This window comes from Mytilus edulis, chromosome 5, assembly GCF_963676685.1.
Source record: "Mytilus edulis chromosome 5, xbMytEdul2.2, whole genome shotgun sequence".
Lineage (NCBI taxonomy): Eukaryota > Metazoa > Mollusca > Bivalvia > Mytilida > Mytilidae > Mytilus > Mytilus edulis.
The window spans coordinates 7,124,506-7,143,403 of NC_092348.1; the positions used below are offsets into that span (position 1 = coordinate 7,124,506).

Genomic DNA, 18,898 nt, shown 5'->3' on the forward strand with positions numbered 1-18,898 from the left:
ATACACATGCATGTTGTTTGCTTGGAGTCTCCGCCCGAAAAGAAAGAAATAGTCTAACTCCAAGATATAATATTTCTGCATCACGTGATTTTTACCATGTGGAGCTTACATTTGAATAAATACCGAATATGGAAAGTGAAACTACAATTCAAAACATAAAGTCGGAAGGCACAAATAAGAAAAAGAAAGGATTTTTTTGGCAAAAGGTGCAGGTAAATTCTCTCCGTGTTCAAAATATACATGAAATATTTGCCACTGCCCCTTTTCTGTTCTATGAATTCTAACCTATCTGTTACTCCATGCCAAGAAATCCTCGCTAAAAATTCCGGTCGACCCCCTACGGCAGTCATTAGTAGCTAAAGATTTGATTTCATTGAAGAAATTAATTTATGACCTTCATGTACGTGTTGCTTAGAACACAGCTATATACCAAATGGTCAATATTAATCATCCATGTAATTTGCCCTATGGAGTGTTTGCAGAATTTCAACGGAGGCAATTTCTTGGCATGATTTTTGAACATATATCAATAGACACTACGTTTTGACAAAGTATGAACAAATTCTATCATTTTTAATTTAGACTCCCATACCACTTTTAATGAAGCCAACTCGACCCACCGTACGAATAAAACAATTAAACTGTACAGAATTGAGGCCTACCTAGTTGCCCCAATTATGAATTAAATGAATATTTATGAATAATGTAGAAATGCATCTCGGTTATTGTAAGGTAGATGGAGTGTCTAAATTATAATCCACTAGAACACACCCGTGATATCACGGGTCCGTGACTGAATTAAAGTATATAACTATGTGCAAGCCTTATTTTAGTATTAGTATTGTCATCTGATAAAGTCATACCGATTATAAGATACACATGCAGTTTTTCTCTGCTTTCAAGTCTTTCTGTTTGAACCCGTCGAACTGAAACAATAATATTAATTATTTGGAAAACAAAAGGTCCTGGAATGAAGTATTCTTTAATCAATAGCATTGTCCTATATAAGTTATAAATAAAGGTTGAATTCTTTGCTTCGCTGTTTTACGTCATGCCCACTAACAAATTGAAAACTGTACCTATACGCCTTATTTTTAGTCCAGATTTTTAGTATTCGTATTGTTATCTTAAAAAGTCTTACTGATTAAAATACTACAATAGGTAACAATTTGACAATTTAGTAGTGTCAACCCTGTGGTTATGACCCGTGTATATAGCATATTAATCCTGAATACAACGTTTGGTGGTGCGCCTGTCAAATGCGGAACGTACAGATAAGGTAATAGGTAACAGGTGAATATACTATTGATATCGGTAGCGGACTCGACCCGGAACTTCTTAATTATTGGCAATATTAATTACGTGGAAAACAAAAGGGCCTGGAGTGGTGTAATTTTTAATCTACACCTTTGTACAATATAAGTTATATATAAAGTTGAATTCTGTGATTCGTCGTTTTTACGTGATGAAGGCTGACAAATTGGACCTCGTAATTTTAGTATTATAGATAGATTTTTTTTGATAATTTGCCAAAATGTAGTTTATATTCTGCTTGTTTAAAAACCTTCATAAAAATAATGGGTCACGGCACTTATTTTCATACTACAGGTTGTGCAAAATTGGCAGATTTTGTATAGATTATGATGGAAAACCCAATTTTCCGCCATAAAACCAAAACTACACCATATAATTTTGAGATAAAATATGAGAACATAGCTCCAATATTATGCTTTCAGATAAGAAAAAGAAAAAACAGGCGGTCACCGGACTCATTTTTTTGCTACATACTAAAATGGGTAAATTCCTAACACAGTCTATTGTAAAAGTAACATTATTTGAATTATCTGCCCTTGCATTTGAGTTGCCTTCCCTTATTTGGCAAAGTTGGGGAAAAAAATGAATCAAACAAAAGTATTCGTGTTTTTGTAAAATACAACCATAAAGATGATTAAAACATGGTATTTTTCTGTATCATAATGAACATTCTTACACATGAATTACCTACTACTCTCAAAATTTGCACATTTTATCAAAGATCTAGACCTTGATTCCTGGTATTTCAAATTCCAAGATGGAGGATACACCTTATCTACCTTAAACTCTTTAGGTTGGAAGAGAGCAGACATGAGTAAGTATCAGCATTTCTGGAACGTACAATGTTATTGACTATAGGAACTGTTTATGATTTTTTTCCTGGTAAATATAGGGTCTGGAAAGGGGGGGTCTGTTATTCTGTAAACCTTTAATTTTCACCCCTTTTTTCTCTAATCATTAAAAAATTAATCCCTTTTTTCTCTAATCTTCATAAAATTAACCCCTTTTTTCTCTAATCTTCATTTTTTATGCCCGTTATTCTCTAATCTTCATTTTTTAAGGGAATTATTCTTTAATCATTTAACCCCATCCAAACCCTCATATTATCACTGTTTTACATATTTACAAGTCAAGAATCATCATGATAAAATATCATCATGTATTTTTACACATTTTTTTCTCAGATGAAAGTTTTGCACAATAAATCAATTATGACAAACACTGTCATGATTACACCAATGATTTGTATCGTTCTTACTATACAAATCTTTGATTACACAAAAAGAAGTACTAGATAAAATGTCAACACTAGAAACAAGAACATAGATACACAAATATGGTATACAACAGATAAGTTTTCATAAAAGTGAGGCTGAGTTGGCAGACATTAATCATGTTATTATATGGATTTTACACATTTTGATAAATGCAGTGAGTAAGCAGAAGTAAATTTAACGGGATTTAACCTCATTTTGAAAGTGGGGCGAGTTGGTGCAAAAGTGGAGCGAGTTGAGTTGTATTACTTCCATCTCATTGGTCCGTTGTTGTTGATTATTTCCTAGACATTTTTATGTTGTATTAGGCTATACCTGCGCATCTGAATCCGGCGATTTTCTTTTAAAAATATAATCCTCTATTTAACACCTAATTTTATAACAATTTTGTGCTTTATAAACTAAGATTTAACGTTGTAAGATTTCAAACATAGAACTCATTGCAAAATCTTATCCATTATTATTTGTTCAGAAACTACAATTTTTGGGATAAAGCGCAAGGTTACAACTTGAAATTGACGTGGCCGAAAAACCGTCAGCAGATACGTTCATTACTTCAATATTTGTCAACACTAGTATTCAAAACAGCTTTCGTTCAACATGGTAGGACATTCACTAAGTTTCTATAACATTGTCAGACATTCTTATTGCTCTCAACAATGAATATTTTACTCGCTAGAGCCTGATCAAACCCAAACCACTTACCGGCATCCTTCATATTTTTTCTCCACAACAACAAACCGAACCTCATTTTTGCTTTATTATACTGTAAACATATTGCATAACGTAATGTATCTATAATTGGATTCTATCACTAGCAATATGGAATGAGCACAGATTCGTAAAACATGTAAAAAATACTGGGATATCAAAAAGTTTTCAAAATTGAAGCCAATGAAGGACATAACGTCATAAGATACATGTACTGTTGGACATGTAACTATAAAGGAAGAATAAAAACTAGTAGTAGTAAACAAAAGAATGCACCACTATTGTATACCTTTGTCAATTTTGTATGATCTGTACCAATCATATTCATTAGTGTCATTCCTTAGGCTTAAGGATTATGTACCCTTGTGTTGATTTAATGCCACACATATGGAAATTTTATAGAAAACGCACAGCCTTTCCCTTTGTACTCTCATGTTTGGTAATTCTATGGTTGATAGATAGAGAATTATTGCATGCAGTGCTATCAAGAATTTCCTTAAAACAAGTTTATAGGTTAGATATTGGTTAAAACAAATATAGATATCCACCATATCAAGTACACCTTCTACGGTGCACTTGACTTTAGTGACTCAACACAAGGTGTTTTGGAATTTAAAGGTTGTTTAGGACATCATAGAAAAACAAGTGAGTAATCTATGGTCAAAATTTTATTACATTAATCTCTGTATTGAAGTCTGTGGATTTTCTACAAAAATCTTGGTTTTATTTTCACCAAATCCTCTTTTTCTACTAAATGCAACTAAACTTAAAATGATAAGGCTTTGCACAAGTTTCCCCTTGGTATATGTACAAATTGCATATCTCTATTAATAATTATCTTTGCTGTTTTGATACTATTGAAACTATTGCAGTTTGAAAATTTCGTAATTCTCAGGACACAGAAGGGTTCATAAACCTTAAGAATGTAAGAATACCCATGAATTTATTGGACAATCAACTATATTTTTCTTTCTTTTATCTAGGTGCTGCTTGCTGCAGCTGTATGTAACAAGTCTGGAAAAGGTTGGTTTATTTTTTATAATTCTTAATTAATTAAGACACCAAAATGTTTATATCTGTATATTTTACAAGAGAATTGAGATAAAGCATAAAGCATAAAAGATTTATTTAAAGTCGGTTATACATATAACAATACAACATAAGCTCTGTAGAGCTTTTATCCGACATACATATAAGACAAGCACAATACATAAAACACATAAAACATGCAAAATAAATAATGTTATCAAGCACAACAATTAATTAGCACAATTAAAGCATATAAGCAAACATAAAATGCAGATAAACTAACATTCATGCAATAGCAATTATAAAGCACTAAAAGTAATTCAAGCATTAAGAACACAAATAAAAAAATTATGCCAAATAATTTAAAAGCCAGAGTATACATGATAAATAAATAAACTGATCTACAGCTCATTGAGATCTGCAGGAGGAACACTGACACGAACTGCCCTCCCAATTACCAACCAAACTTTTAAACTGAGAAATTTAATACTTGTTTTTATTGAATTTTACTATCATTTAAATTATAAAAAAAAAGGTAAAAGGTAAGTGCTATCATTTTAATTATTAAATTAATTGATTAACTACATTTATATAATATATATTATTACATCTCATACAAGTTTCATACAATTACATAATTTAAATGAATTTTCAAGATTGTAGCCTGACATCGTTATTGTAATACATGTAAGAATTTAATGCTTCGTCTCTTTGATAAATAATGTGCTGTACACCCTGATGTAATTACAAAATGAAGAATGAAATTAATACTTATAAGACTTTTTCAGCGTTAATTTCCCGTCAATTTGTGGAAATGACGAGGTCAAGAATAGAAGGCTTGCTTGCAGCTTTTCCTAAGTTGATGAGTTCAGGAAAACAACATACTTTTGTTGAAACAGAAAGTGTGAGATATGTGTATCAGCCTCTAGAAAAACTTTATGTTCTATTGATAACAACAAAAGCTAGCAACATACTAGAAGATCTGGAAACATTACGTCTGTTTGCACGTGTGGTAAGTTTGAAAAAAACTTTATGATCTATCAATAACAACAATCGCTAACAACATACATGTTCCTGAAGATCTTGGAACATTTGTCTGTTTGAACATGTGGTAAATTAGAAAACTTTATGTTCTATAAATAGCTATCAACATACTAGAATATCTTAATAAAGTGTCGTTTGGCAGGGCAAGTAACTTAATAAAGAAAAAAACTTCTTTCAATAAGTATCACTCACACAAAAAGATGTTGTGTGTGGGGGGGGGGGGGGGATAATACTTTTCATGTGATAGATTTGCTTGGATTACACCTTATTATTTTAAGGAGCATTTTTGATGGCATTGCAAAGATCTAGATAAATAGCAGAATTGAATATTTGTTAACAACTTGACATGCGTTAAAAAGTTAACTAAATGCATAACAAATATCTATTTTTATTTTTTTATTTTCTTCAGATACCAGAATACTGCAGAAATATGGAGGAGGCTGAGATTGGAGATCAGGCATTTTCTCTTATCTTTGCTTTTGATGAAATCGTAGCTCTAGGTTATAGAGAAAATGTAAATCTTGCTCAAATCAGAACATTCACTGAAATGGATTCACATGAAGAAAAGGTTGCAATATCTGTTAGAGAGGTAATAATTATTAAGGTTTAAATGATTTTACATGCTGGGCCTGCAGATTAAAACTTACTGTAAAAAACTTAAAGAATTGGAATGAGCTAGTAAAATGTTTAATATTGACCTGTGGGTGTCAAAAGCCTTGTAGGAGTTAATATAAAGTTTTTGTTAATACTGTACTAAGAAATATTTTGTTTTACAAGCACAACAGAAAAAAAATAGTTGAATAACTTTAAAATACATGGTTTACCCTTACTGATTATTTCATGCTATGGTAAATATTTCAGCATCTCTCAGGGAACACTTGAATATTCACACCCTTTTGTCTACTATTTAAAAACCAGTTACAAAATATTATGGTTTATTTTAATGAAATAAATAATTAATGAAGACATGTTTGTAACAAAAAATTGGTCTCAGGAAAATATAAATGTACACCCTTTCCTTTCTTACGATATATATGCAATTATATTTTGAATTTAAAAAATTTAAAAATCAAATCATCAACTCCTTTATGAATTTTTTGTCAAGAATATGAAAAACATATTGGTATGATGTTATATAGCTGATATGAAATATTAAATTGAATTGTTGTATGATGTGTATTTGTACATACCAAATATAACGTTAAGCAACCAACAATGCAGTATTCCAAGTAATATTTGAAATAGTGCTAAATATTAACACTTTAAGCTGCAATATGCATTCTAATTTTAGACACAAGAAAGAGAGGCTAAGGAAGCAATGAAGAAAAGAGCCAAAGAATTACAGCAAGAGAGAAAAGAAGCTGGTAGATCAGGGAAAGGTATTGGTTATGCAGGAGGATTTGGTAGTTCTTCATATTCATCATCATCGTCATCAAGAGACATTATTGAGCCTACACCATCAGCAGAGACAAAACCATCATACACATCTGTACCTAGGTAATTCATAACAAGATATTTGTACTGTAGTGGGTTCATCCATATTTGTGCAATACCAATTTTTCATGTTTTGGTTGGAAGGAGAAAACCACAAGTTTATCTTGATTTAATACAATTATTAAGATTTTTCTGTTTTTTTAATTATGATAAATAGGGCTGTTCCAGAAATTAAAGTAGGAGGGGAGGATGAAGTCAGAAAGCACTTTTAATTTACACCGAAATGCATTAAAGTTTAATTTACTATTTCTATATATTATTATTCCACCCCATACAATTAATTCTAGAAGTAGATATTAGCATTGATAACTCAGTTCATGTGGTAGCTAATTAGTATACTGTCTGAACTTTTTAATGTTTCATTTTAGTATATAAAAATGTTTTTCTGTTACAAATCATGATGTATTGTTTTATGTATACATGTTATGCTGCCCATCAAGGGCCCTTGATTGGAATGATAACTATTCTTATTCTTTTTCTTATTCTTATACTGTTATTAAACAGATTGTAATTCCATATTTTATTTATTTTAGTAAACCATCTGGAACTGGCAAAGCTCTTAAGCTTGGAAGTAAGAAGAAAGATGTTGATACATTTGTAGGACAGTTAGAATCAGAAGGACAAAGTAAGATTTCTTCATCAAAACTATGACATTGCTAGAATGTATGTTTTTATCATGAGATTTTAAAAGATGTAAACTGGATACTCATGATGAAGTCATACTAGGAAACAATGTCAACACCAGTTACAATATAAGATTTTTCATGGACCTGTGTATTTTTTAAAAATGTATAGTTGTATGACATTTTGCATGCCCATGTTGTGTTGGAGACAGGTCTCATTATATTTGGAAGCTGAAAATCTTCATGTTGAAATCAGATCTTTTACAGTATCCTTCCTAAAACTCTGTGTGAGGGAGTTATAAACATTCTTGTATCGAACCTATATAGTAAAATATGGAAGTATTGTGAGAAAACTAAAGCAAAACAAGTGCTCTGGTTTTGGTATAAGTTTTTTGCAGAATGATTGATATATTGCTTTTACAAGAAAACATTGTCAGGTGGTGGGTAATTTTACTACTCTTTGTGATTTTGTCAACTATCAAGAGAGATTAAAGAAAACTGTATAAAAGTACAATGTACTTATTATTATTTTTTATCTTTCAGAAGTAGTCAGTTCAAACACATCCGTATCATCAACGGTAGCCAAAGCTTCTACACCAGCTGTTGATCAGGACGGGTAAGATCTAAATGTTCATGCTGAATTAATGTTAAATTTCTCCTCATAGCAGTAAGACCATATATCTCACACTTTGCTACTGTTATATCAGTTACTTCAGATCATGGATTATTTTCGGTAGACAAAAGAATAGTTAGAAATATTTGGCTTTAAATCTCTTCCTAGAAAACTTGTCCTTGAAATTATTCTGTAGACAAGTTCCATTTGTATAATTCTCACATCCAGACATTTCATGTAATTTTGCAAAAGCTGTTAAACTTTTATTATTATATTCTTATTAATATAAATATTTACTAATGAATTTTTATTTTCTTTTATAGTGTACACATTGTAATGGAAGAAAAAGTTTCATTAACGGCCGGCCGTGATGGTGGTCTTCAGAGTATGGAAATTCTTGGTATGGTAAAGGTTAAAGTCAATGATGAACAATATGGTCGCATTAAAGTACAAATGATTAATAATGATAAAAAAGGAACACAGTTACAGGTAGGTCATATGGTGAAAGCATTTAAAAACATAAGAACATGCTATAGTTTTGAATATGCTACTAGTCTCAAAAGTGAAAAAAAACTTGGTATTAAAAAAACTTTACAAACATATTTTCTATATCTAAGGATATGAAGTAGAAGGGAAGGGGATATAATTTTTGATCAGTTTATCATCCTTTTCTTAATTTTGAATGAGGAACTTTGCACCAGATTGCGACCTTGCATGGATATATAGCATGTAATGAAAGGAAAATCCCTATTGATTTTTGCAGTCATTATATCTTAAAATAGACATTTGTGCTGTAAAGTGGTGTGTATGCTTAATCAAATACTACAAATGGGATGGCAAATATATACTTTGTTGTTTTATAGTTGCATATAATGAAAAGAAGACTTCGATTGATTATGATGTCTCGACATCTAATTAGGTTAAGTCCATAGTTGTTGAAAATAGATGAAAATTTGTTAAAAAAAGTTGTTTCTGAATTGTAAAACAATTTTTGTCTTATATAAGTTTGCAACATTTCTTGAATTTCTTGAATGAATGGTCACATGTAACGACTACATGAGAGGAAGATCACTATTAATTCTATGGTAAAAGTCATAGTTGCTAAAAACAGACTAAAAGTGGTTTTCAAGTAATTAAACAAATGTAACCTTACATTGATAATGTGAGCTTGTTCACTAAAGGTTCTTTAATTTATATAATTATTTAAAATCTATATGAGTAAATTAAGTATTTTAATATTTACTTTACATGTCATTTTGGTGTTCTGAATAACAGGATGGTATTTGAAATTGATACTTTTAAAGTTGGGATTAATTGGAAAACATATATATTTGAGATGTTTAAGCGTGCAATTAGATAAGCTTACTGTTTTTTTCATTTCATTTGAAGGATCAAGGAAGTGTCTATCTCTTAAAAACTTATTAAAATCTTGAAATTCCTTAAAAAACTTGTGTCAAGTTATCTCCCCTGATAATTCACAAATTTGGGTGTTAAACATTTTTTGATTGTAGAAATATGATTTTTTTTATATGTTCTGCTCTGAAATTAATAGAATTAATGTTTATGAATAATTATATTTTTTTCATAACAAAAGAATCAGTTTAGTTTATTGTATCATAATATCTTATTGTCTTATACTTTTTAGACACATCCCAATGTGGACAAGAAAAGATTTAGTACAACGTCCAATATTCAGCTGAAAAATCCAGAAAAACCTTTCCCTCTGCATCAAGATGTTGGTGTATTAAAATGGAGATATACAACACAAGATGAATCTAATATGCCATTATCAAGTAAGTTTATTGTGATATGGCCATAGTTCTACAAGAAAAATGTTAAGATATAGAGAATTTAATTATTTTTTATGTAAAAATGTTCTAATTTAATTAGAATTCTTTATTTTTGCATGTGAATGACTTTTTAAAAATTGATTTATTTTGCATAAAGACACTTCAGAAATTAATTTTATCCGTTCACTATTCAGGATTGATAATGTTTACCTTTATTTTCAGTAAACTGTTGGCCAAATGAAACAGGAAATGGCTGTGATGTAAATATAGAATATCAGTTAGAGCAACCACAACTAGAATTAAATGATGTAACAATAAATATTCCTCTACCGTAAGTGCTTTTCTCATGTTAAAGTTGTGTGTTTGATAAATCAACCTTCAATAAACTGTTAAGTCTTTATTGTTTTGTTCAGTGAATGCAGGATTGGTCTGTGGGTAAACAGCATTAGACAGTTAATGTTATAATATTTTTAAAAAATCATTTCATACCGAGATTATTATGTATACATTTCAGTGCTGATTTTTGGTGTTTTGCAAAAACTCAGATTTTAATATATAATTAATTTATCATATAATAGAAAAATATCTGATGTAACAATGGTAGTCTTTTATCACCAAATACACTGCAAGAAAAGCTGTTAATACTGGAAATTTATTAATTTTCATGTTACATGTATTCCAACAAAAAAAACAGTTTGCATGGAAATTAAAGATAAATGAAGTTTTATATTCTACTCTTTTTTTTTTTTTAAGTTTATTATTTACAATTGTTAGTGATGACTATTTTCTCTAACAGGACTGGTGTAGGAGCTCCAGTAGTCGGAGACTGTGATGGGGAATATAATTATGACAGTAGAAAGTCAATGTTAGTGTGGAGTTTACCTGTTATAGATGCTTCCAACAAGTCTGGCAGCTTAGAGTTCAGTATAGCTGGACATCCAGATGATTTCTTCCCTGTCCATGTTAACTTTATGTCCAAAAAATCTTACTGTGATTTACAGGTAAGTTATTATATTTTGTGTCATATTATTATCTGAAGCTTATCAATGGTACTACATTCAAAGCTTTGTTAAATACTGAGAATTCATTATACCTTATAGCGGGATATTTTAGGGGGTGTAAAATTTCGCAATCTTGATTAAATAATTAGGTATACGAAACATTTTGCGGTCATTGTTTTGGGGGATTCAAAATTTTTATCAATACCTTAGCATGTACACTTTTATTTGGGCGGAATTTATTTGTTCTACCCACGAAAATTTACACCCCGCCAAAATAATCCGCTATACGGTATATTGAGAAAAATATGCTGACAATGAATTTGCTGACCGCCTTGGTGGTCTCGTGGTAGCATGTTTACCTTGAGTGTGGGAGGTTTTGGGTTGGAACCAGGGCTTCCAAAAAATATTTGAGCCTGCCGGACATTTCATATCTGATCCCGATTTTAATCCCTTAAGACTTAGTCACAAAAGGCAATAGTATGGTAATCAGATGGCCATTCCAATGAATGACATTACATCAAAAACGATTTTAAACTTTACTTTGATATGATATGAATTTGATGTTCGGATGTTACTGTTAAATTGGCAGTGCATCATTCAAAGTGTGCACATCAGCGTGCTCCTATCTGCCTTAGACTTTTTATTTGTGCAAAATGACATTGTCAAGAACTTTACTTTCGTTTTCAACCGGATGTTGACTTGACAATGGTAAAACATGGACCATAAACGGATACGCAATATCCGTGTACGTTTACAAAGCACAACTGAGAGAAGAAGCTCTTTCCACGTTATTTCTTCAACAAAATACTTGAATTGAATGTTAGATACAGGTATCAATGATAATTTTAGCATTTTTAAAGAAATGTAGGATGCATTATTTAATTTCACACGTGTTCTAGTTCATACGACGTAGTTCTGACGATTTTTTATTTAAAACCTTTTTATAAATTTTTTCATCAAATCATGTTGATGAACTAATTTCTAATAATTTTAATCTTTTGGACTAAATCAATTAGATACAAACCGCTGAAATGTAAGAAAATAATTGTGAATAAACCTATCAATTTATACGATGTCCGGTACTGAAAATAGTTCACCTATCACCTGAACAGGTAGATTTCAGCTGTTCTACTACTAATTAGCCTTGATTAGAAAGTATTGAAGTAGGTGTTGTTTTGATAGTAATTAATCATCATGTCACATTTATGACCGGAAATGTGTTGATGTTAAAAGGCAAAAGGTTGGGTCAAAAAGATCGTGAATTATGTAAAAATGACAGAAAAAGCATTGAAAACTAAAAAGTATATGACCGTTTCATGCTTTGCACAGCCGGACTTTTACCGGACATTATACAAATGACCGGAATATATGACTGTTTTGGAAGCCTTGGTTGGAACCACGGCTGGGATATTCCAAAGACTTTGAAATTAGTATTTGCTTCATCTCCACTTAGCATGTGGCATTATGAAATGATAGCAAGACTGGTTGGCTCAGAGTCAGAAAAATGTGTCTGGGTAATGTGACATGTCTTCATGTGGCATGTAACCTTGTAAACTTGCACGTTTAAAATCCGGCTCAGCTTGTTGGTCTAGTACAAAGCAACATTAATATTCATATAACATAAACAGGTTCTCTTCCTGATTAGGCATAATAATTTGCTGCTGGACATTAAGTAGCCATCATCATCAACACGAATTTGCTGAAAAGTTGATTTATAAAACTTGTTTTTCTACATAATTGAAATATCTGTAAATATTTAATGCAGACATGTATAAAACTTGTTACTAATAAGAAGGCTACCTCTTAGCTCCATGTAAAAAGACTTGCATTTCTAGTCTTTTAAATAAACTCTTCATTTTTTTTTTACAGATATCTGATGTACGATTAATAGATGGAGAACAGCCTGTAAAATATTCATCGGAAGTAATGTGTTATACAGACAAATATGAAATTGTATGATAAATATGTGAAAAATAAAACATTTTATGTAAAATTGGGACTTGGATGAGAAAGACAGCCAACTAACTGCCTGTTTTAAGTGCTGCAATGTCTATAAATTTAATACTATTCTGAACAAAAGAATTTAGACCTAATTAAACGTTGGCTGGCTAGATAAAGTGAATCATGAACGAGGATATTCAGAAGAATCTAATTTTTATGTTCCTGCAGCACATACTACTTTTGTAACATTGGTTTTTGGTTAAAAAATAGCTTGTTAAAAAAAGTGTTGTTACAGCATAGAATATATATCACATCTATTTCATAAACTTGTTACAATCTGTAGATGACCATTTCTGTTTTAGAAGTCTTTTCATCAGAATGGAGCGTTGATATTTGTGTAGGCATTACGAGGAGCACCATATAATAATGAATTGTCTCAATTTGTAATTGAGTTTTTGTGAAAACTGTCAAATAAAACTGTGTTTTATGAGTATAAAATTGTAAAGACTTTAAAGAAAATCTCATTTGTGTAAAAAAACAAACTTTTAAAGAAATGTTTAATATGTTAAAACTTCGGGTTCAACAGTTTCAAATGATTATATGATTACAACATAAACAAACAACAATATATGTATGCATGTTCTCGAGCCGAGGTATTAATTATTATTCTACAAATGTTTAATAAATTAAAATGTAAATGTCTTTTAACTTCCACTTTACAGACCTTTAGATGGAAATAAACAATCTCTTTGATACAAAGACAAATCTATGAAATTTGAATTATGTGTTAAGAACAAACTCACTTTTATAGGTAGGAATTAACTTTAAAAGGTTTTAGTTTAGATCTAAGTTAAAACAGATATTAAGTCTTGAGGACTTGTATTTAAAGTTTTCTTGTTTATGACAAGGAGGGTAGTATGTTAAAAAAGTATATTAGGGTTGATGTCAATTATAATTTTCCTGTACATTAAATGGGCAGGTTTCATAGAAAACGTTTTAAAATCATGATCTTTACTTGAGATTTTGGTATAAAGATCACATTTATAATTATGTCAGTATATTTCTACTTACATATATTGTCAGATGAGAGGACCATTTTACTGTCTTAGGACAAGATGAGAAGTTGACTATCGATATTTTGTTTGTCAGCAATTTCTTTATATACAGGAATTACTACTATATTTTACGTAATGATAATCTGATTTTTGTTATAAAAATATTATGGCATTGGAGAACCTTTCATTTGGAAACATTGCATTATGTATGTTTTCAACTGAAAAAAATAGAATTGATGAAATTGCAACCAAATATGGATAAGATTTATCTAAAAGAGCACACAGCCTCGATAGTTACGATAAGAGCTCCAGCAGGTAACATTATAAAAAATGCTTCTACTAATTTTAAACCAATAGGTATTAATTGATGGAGATTTGCTGTTGACAATTGTTATTTGTTGCAACTTAAGGACCAAAAAAAAATTATGTATATATGTCTTTTTAAAAGAAGAATGTTTATTTATTGAAAGTGCTCTGAAGTATATATTGTCAAAAATAAAATGGTCGAACAGTTTGATATTCTTGTTATAAGTTGTGAATTTACTTGAAAATGTTAATGAGAATTTGTATTATCCAGATGAGAGGTGTTGTCTTATTGTTGATAAAAGTTCTAGGCCATCGATTTTACAGCTCGAAGAAAATATGGAAATGTTGTGCATTGATATTCCTTATTTCAAGGGAAATTATTTGGCTCTAAGCCAGGTTCAACATGAGCATAATCTGCTTACCCTTTAGGAGCACATGAAGTCTCGAGATTTTGGTGAGATTAATTTTACTCTGACTTTGGTTTTCTTTGCTTTGTTTTGTTTACTGATATTTGTCTTTTGATCTTTTTCTATGTTTCGTTTGTGTTTGCCATGGCAGTTAATTTTTTGGTCATTTTGGTGTCTTGCGGTCTCTCTTCCAGTCATGGATCATTTTATGTATAAAGAATTGATGGATAGAGGGATTACATTATACCATAACACATCACATCTATCAATGGTATGTAAAAAAGTATATTCAAAATCTGCAAAGAAAATCAATACCTTTAAGCATGAAGAAAACACGAGTGCACACCCTGAAATGTGTCACCTACTTTACTTTACCATTGATATTATGTTGATAGTCCTTAATATAAAGCTTTCAGGGTCGTAACTACCTATGAGGCAGGGGAGGCAGTTGCCTTTGCATTGTGAATCTTATGATATCGGAAATTCGTTATCGGCTGAATCAGCTGTTAGATCTTTTTTTTAACGTCTCCCGATCGTACAAGAGCTTTATGGTCAATACTTTAGTAGTTTTAAAAACACTCCCATTCGTTGTTTCAAAAACTTTCTATACTAAGTATATGCTGGTATAGACAGTCCCTGGTTGTAGTTATATACATGTCTGTTCAGTTCGGGTCATTTTTAGCAGTTTTACTGAGAGAGAAAAAATCGGCAGCCCCCAAACCCCTGCCTCCCCTGAATTCGAAACCCTAGTTATGACCCTGGAGCCTTTACTTCAATTATCACATTAACTTAACATAATCAAAGAAAATGAGGTCACGGTCTCATTAACCAAACAAGAAATACATGTACATCTTGCAATCATTCAATTCACTAAATATAGTTGACCTATTGCATATAGAGTTCATCAAGAAAACTAAACATTGACCAATCAACCATGAAAATTAGGTCAAGGTCATATGAACCATGCCAGGCAGACATGTACAGCTTACAATCTTTCCATACAACAAATATAGTTTACCTCTTGCTTAAAGTTTAAGAAAAATAGACCAAATCACCAATAACTTAACACTGAGCATTGAACCATGAAAATGAAGTCAAAGTCACATAAAACCTGTGAGACTGACATGTACATCATAAAATATTTCCATAAACCAAAAGCCTTTACTTCAATTATCACATTTATCTTAACCAAATATAGTTGACCTATTGCATATATAGACTTAATCAAGAAAACTAAATTTGACCACTGAACCATGAAAATGAGATCAAGGGCAGATGACACCTGCCTGTTGAATGTGTACACCTTCCTATCATTCCATACACCAAATATAGTAGACCTATTGCATAACAGTATAAGAAAAACTGACCAAAACACAAAAACTTAATTATAACCACTGAACCATGAAAATGAGGTCATGGTCAGATGACACCTGCCAGTTGGACATGTACATCTTACAATCCTTCCATACACCAAATATACTAGATCTATTGCTAATAGTATCAGAGATATGGACTTGACCACCAAAACTTGTTCACTGATCCATGAAGAGAGGTTGTGGTAAAGTGAAAACTGTCTGACAGCATTAGGACCTTGCAAGGTATGCACATACCAAATGTAATTATCCTATAACTCATAATAAGAGAGAAATTAACATTACAAACAACTTTACTTTTTTTTCAAGTAGTCACTGAACCATCAAACTGAAGACAATGGACATGTGACTGACGGAAACTTTGTGACATAAGGCTTCTATATACAAAGTATAAAGCATTCTAAATATAAAGCTTTTAAGAAGTTAGTTAACGCTGCTGGATCACTATCCCTATGTTGAGCTTTCTGCAACTAATGTTACAGACACAACAAAAAAGCAGAACCAGATGCTCCGCAGGGCGCAGCTTTATACGACCGCAGAGGTTGAACCCTGAATGGTTGGGGCAAGTATGGACACAACATTCAATCTGGATTCAGCTCTAAATTTGGATTGTGATTAAATAGTTGACACAGCATAGGTTTCTGACACAGAATGAATGTGGTCTAATGAACTTAAAATTTTTGTTTTGCCTTTGAGCAATTCACTATGCTGTTGAATATTAATCCTCTCAAAAAAATGTTTGAAGAAATATTCTTTTTATTTATGAAATCTGAAATGAGAAAAATTGACACCCCCCCCCCCCCCCCCCCCCCAATTTTTATTCACATCCCCCTTTCGCTTATTCCAAAACTGATCTCAATTAAAATTTCTAATGGCCCCTAACAATAACTACTCATTTAAATACATCATAAAATATTAAAATGTAAAAAAAAGTGCTTGTTATCACTGAATGGTAAAGATTGTTTTAATTTATCAGTTGGTAGTAAAAGTGAATATACATTGTATATTGTATAAAACAATGATTTAAGTTGATTTTACTACTATTCTGGACAAAGAAAGATAACTCCAATTGAAAAATTCTTGCTATTTCGCAATATTGTGCAATACTGTGCAATTGAAAATACTTGCTAATTGAAGATTTCTTGCTATTGCGCAATACTGTGCAATTGCAAATTTCTTGCTATTGCACAATACTGTGCAATTGAAGATTTCTTGCTATTGCTGAATACTGTGCAATTGAAAATTTCTTGCTATTGCACAATACTTAATATAATAATTTTGGATCCTGATTTGAACCAACTTGAAAACTGGGCCCATAATCAAAAATCTAAATACATGATTAAATTCAGTATATCAAAAAAGCCAAAGAATTCAATTTTTATTAAAATCAAACTTAGTTTAATTTTGGACCCTTTGGTATTTAATGTAGACCAATTTGATATGCTGAATCTAAAAATGTACTTAGATTTTTTATTATTGGCCCAGTTTTCAAGTTGGTCCAAATCAGGGTCCAAAATTAAACTTTGTTTGATTTCATCAAAAATTGAATAATTGGGGTTCTTTGATATGCCAAATCTAACTGTGTATGTAGATTCTGAATATTTAGTCCTGTTTTCAAATTGGTCTACGTTAAAGTCCAAAGGATCCAAAATTAAACTAAGTTTGATTTTAACAAAAATTGAATTCTTGGGCTTCTTTGATATGCTGAATCTAAACATGTACTTAGATTTTTATACAACCGCAAAAATTGAAAATTGTTTGGTCGTATATTGGTATGATGTTGGCATCGTCGTCGTCCTAATACTTTTAGTTTTCGCACTCTTACTTTAGTAAAAGTGAATAGAAATCAATGAAATTTTAACACAAGGTTTATGACCACAAAAGGAAGGTTGGGATTGATTTTGGGAGTTTTGGTCCTAAAATTTTAGGAATTAGGGGCCAAAAAGGGCCCAAATAAGCATTTTCTTGGTTTTCGCACTATAACTTTAGTTTAAGTAAATAGAAATCTATAATATTTTGACACAAGGTTTATGACCACAAAAGGAAGGTTGGGATTGATTTTGGGAGTTTTGGTTCCAACAGTTTAGGAATTAGGGGCCAAAAAAGGGCCCAAATAAGCATTATTCTTGGTTTTTGCACCATAACTTTAGTCTAAGTTAATAGAAATCAATGAAATTTAAACACAAGGTTTATGACCTCAAAAGGAAGGTTGGGATTGATTTTGGGAGTTGAGGTCCCAACAGTTTAGGAATTAGGGGCCAAAAAGGGGCCATAAAGGGACCCAAATAAGCATTTTTCTTGGTTTTTGCACCATAACTTAAGAATAAGTAAATAGAAATCTATGAAATTTAAACACAAGGTTTATTACTGTAAAAGGAAGGTTTGGGATTGATTTTGGGAGTTTTGGTCCCAACAGTTTAGGAATTTGTCAAAATCCAAGGTCCATAACTGCACAAAATCATCAGACCTGAACAGAATGCAAACTCAAATATGTAAAACTATATACTGAATATCAAATCAATATCTAATAGCATGGAGAAAACAAGTTGATTTTTTTTGCCAAACTTAAGGTTTGACAGGCGATGAGTGCAAACCTGAAGTCCTCTTTGACTTCATTGGTAGGGGACTTATAAAGAATACCATATCACAGTTACCTTAAAAAGCAACCCGCTGATGATAAATTGGGTTTATTAGCCCTTGTAGATTTAGGATACATTGAAATCAAAAGATTCAAGCAATTTATGCTATCAGAATACCAAGGTGTAATAAATATATTTCTTTTTTGGAATATTCAAGGACACTTTGGCATGTTCATTACATGCTTCTAGGACTGCACATTCATATATGTTCCTTGTTGTAAAACATCACTTTTACTCAAATCCCAGAAGTGTACCTCAAGTAAACAACAAAATGCACCTCATAT

General features: G+C 31.2%; 1 protein-coding gene across 2 annotated transcripts; it reads left to right on the forward strand.

Moving 5' to 3' along the window:
* The first annotated feature begins 2,899 nt into the window (after nt 1–2,899).
* Nucleotides 2,900–14,403, forward strand: LOC139522836 (coatomer subunit delta-like). 2 transcript variants are annotated; one of them, XM_071316434.1, is made up of 12 exons: nt 2,900–3,191; nt 4,283–4,322; nt 5,117–5,340; nt 5,782–5,961; nt 6,664–6,869; nt 7,400–7,491; nt 8,033–8,105; nt 8,426–8,591; nt 9,748–9,895; nt 10,115–10,223; nt 10,689–10,893; nt 12,763–14,403. In XM_071316434.1, exons 1-12 carry the CDS (start codon nt 3,189–3,191, stop codon nt 12,850–12,852), a joined length of 1,536 nt encoding a protein of 511 aa, XP_071172535.1. In that variant the 5' UTR covers nt 2,900–3,188; the 3' UTR covers nt 12,853–14,403. The 2 variants fall into 2 exon arrangements, with proteins under 2 accessions (XP_071172535.1, XP_071172536.1); XM_071316435.1 differs by having other exon boundaries at nt 3,058–3,191; nt 8,036–8,105.
* The last annotated feature ends 4,495 nt before the right edge of the window (nt 14,404–18,898 follow it).

What these genes read in the sequence shown, in the direction of transcription:
- LOC139522836 (XM_071316434.1), top strand. An exon ending in ATGTAACAAGTCTGGAAAAG is followed by an intron (nt 4,323 to 5,116) that starts GTTGGTTTATTT and finishes AGACTTTTTCAG; the next exon opens with CGTTAATTTCCCGTCAATTT. An exon ending in ACAATAAATATTCCTCTACC is followed by an intron (nt 10,224 to 10,688) that starts GTAAGTGCTTTT and finishes TTTCTCTAACAG; the next exon opens with GACTGGTGTAGGAGCTCCAG.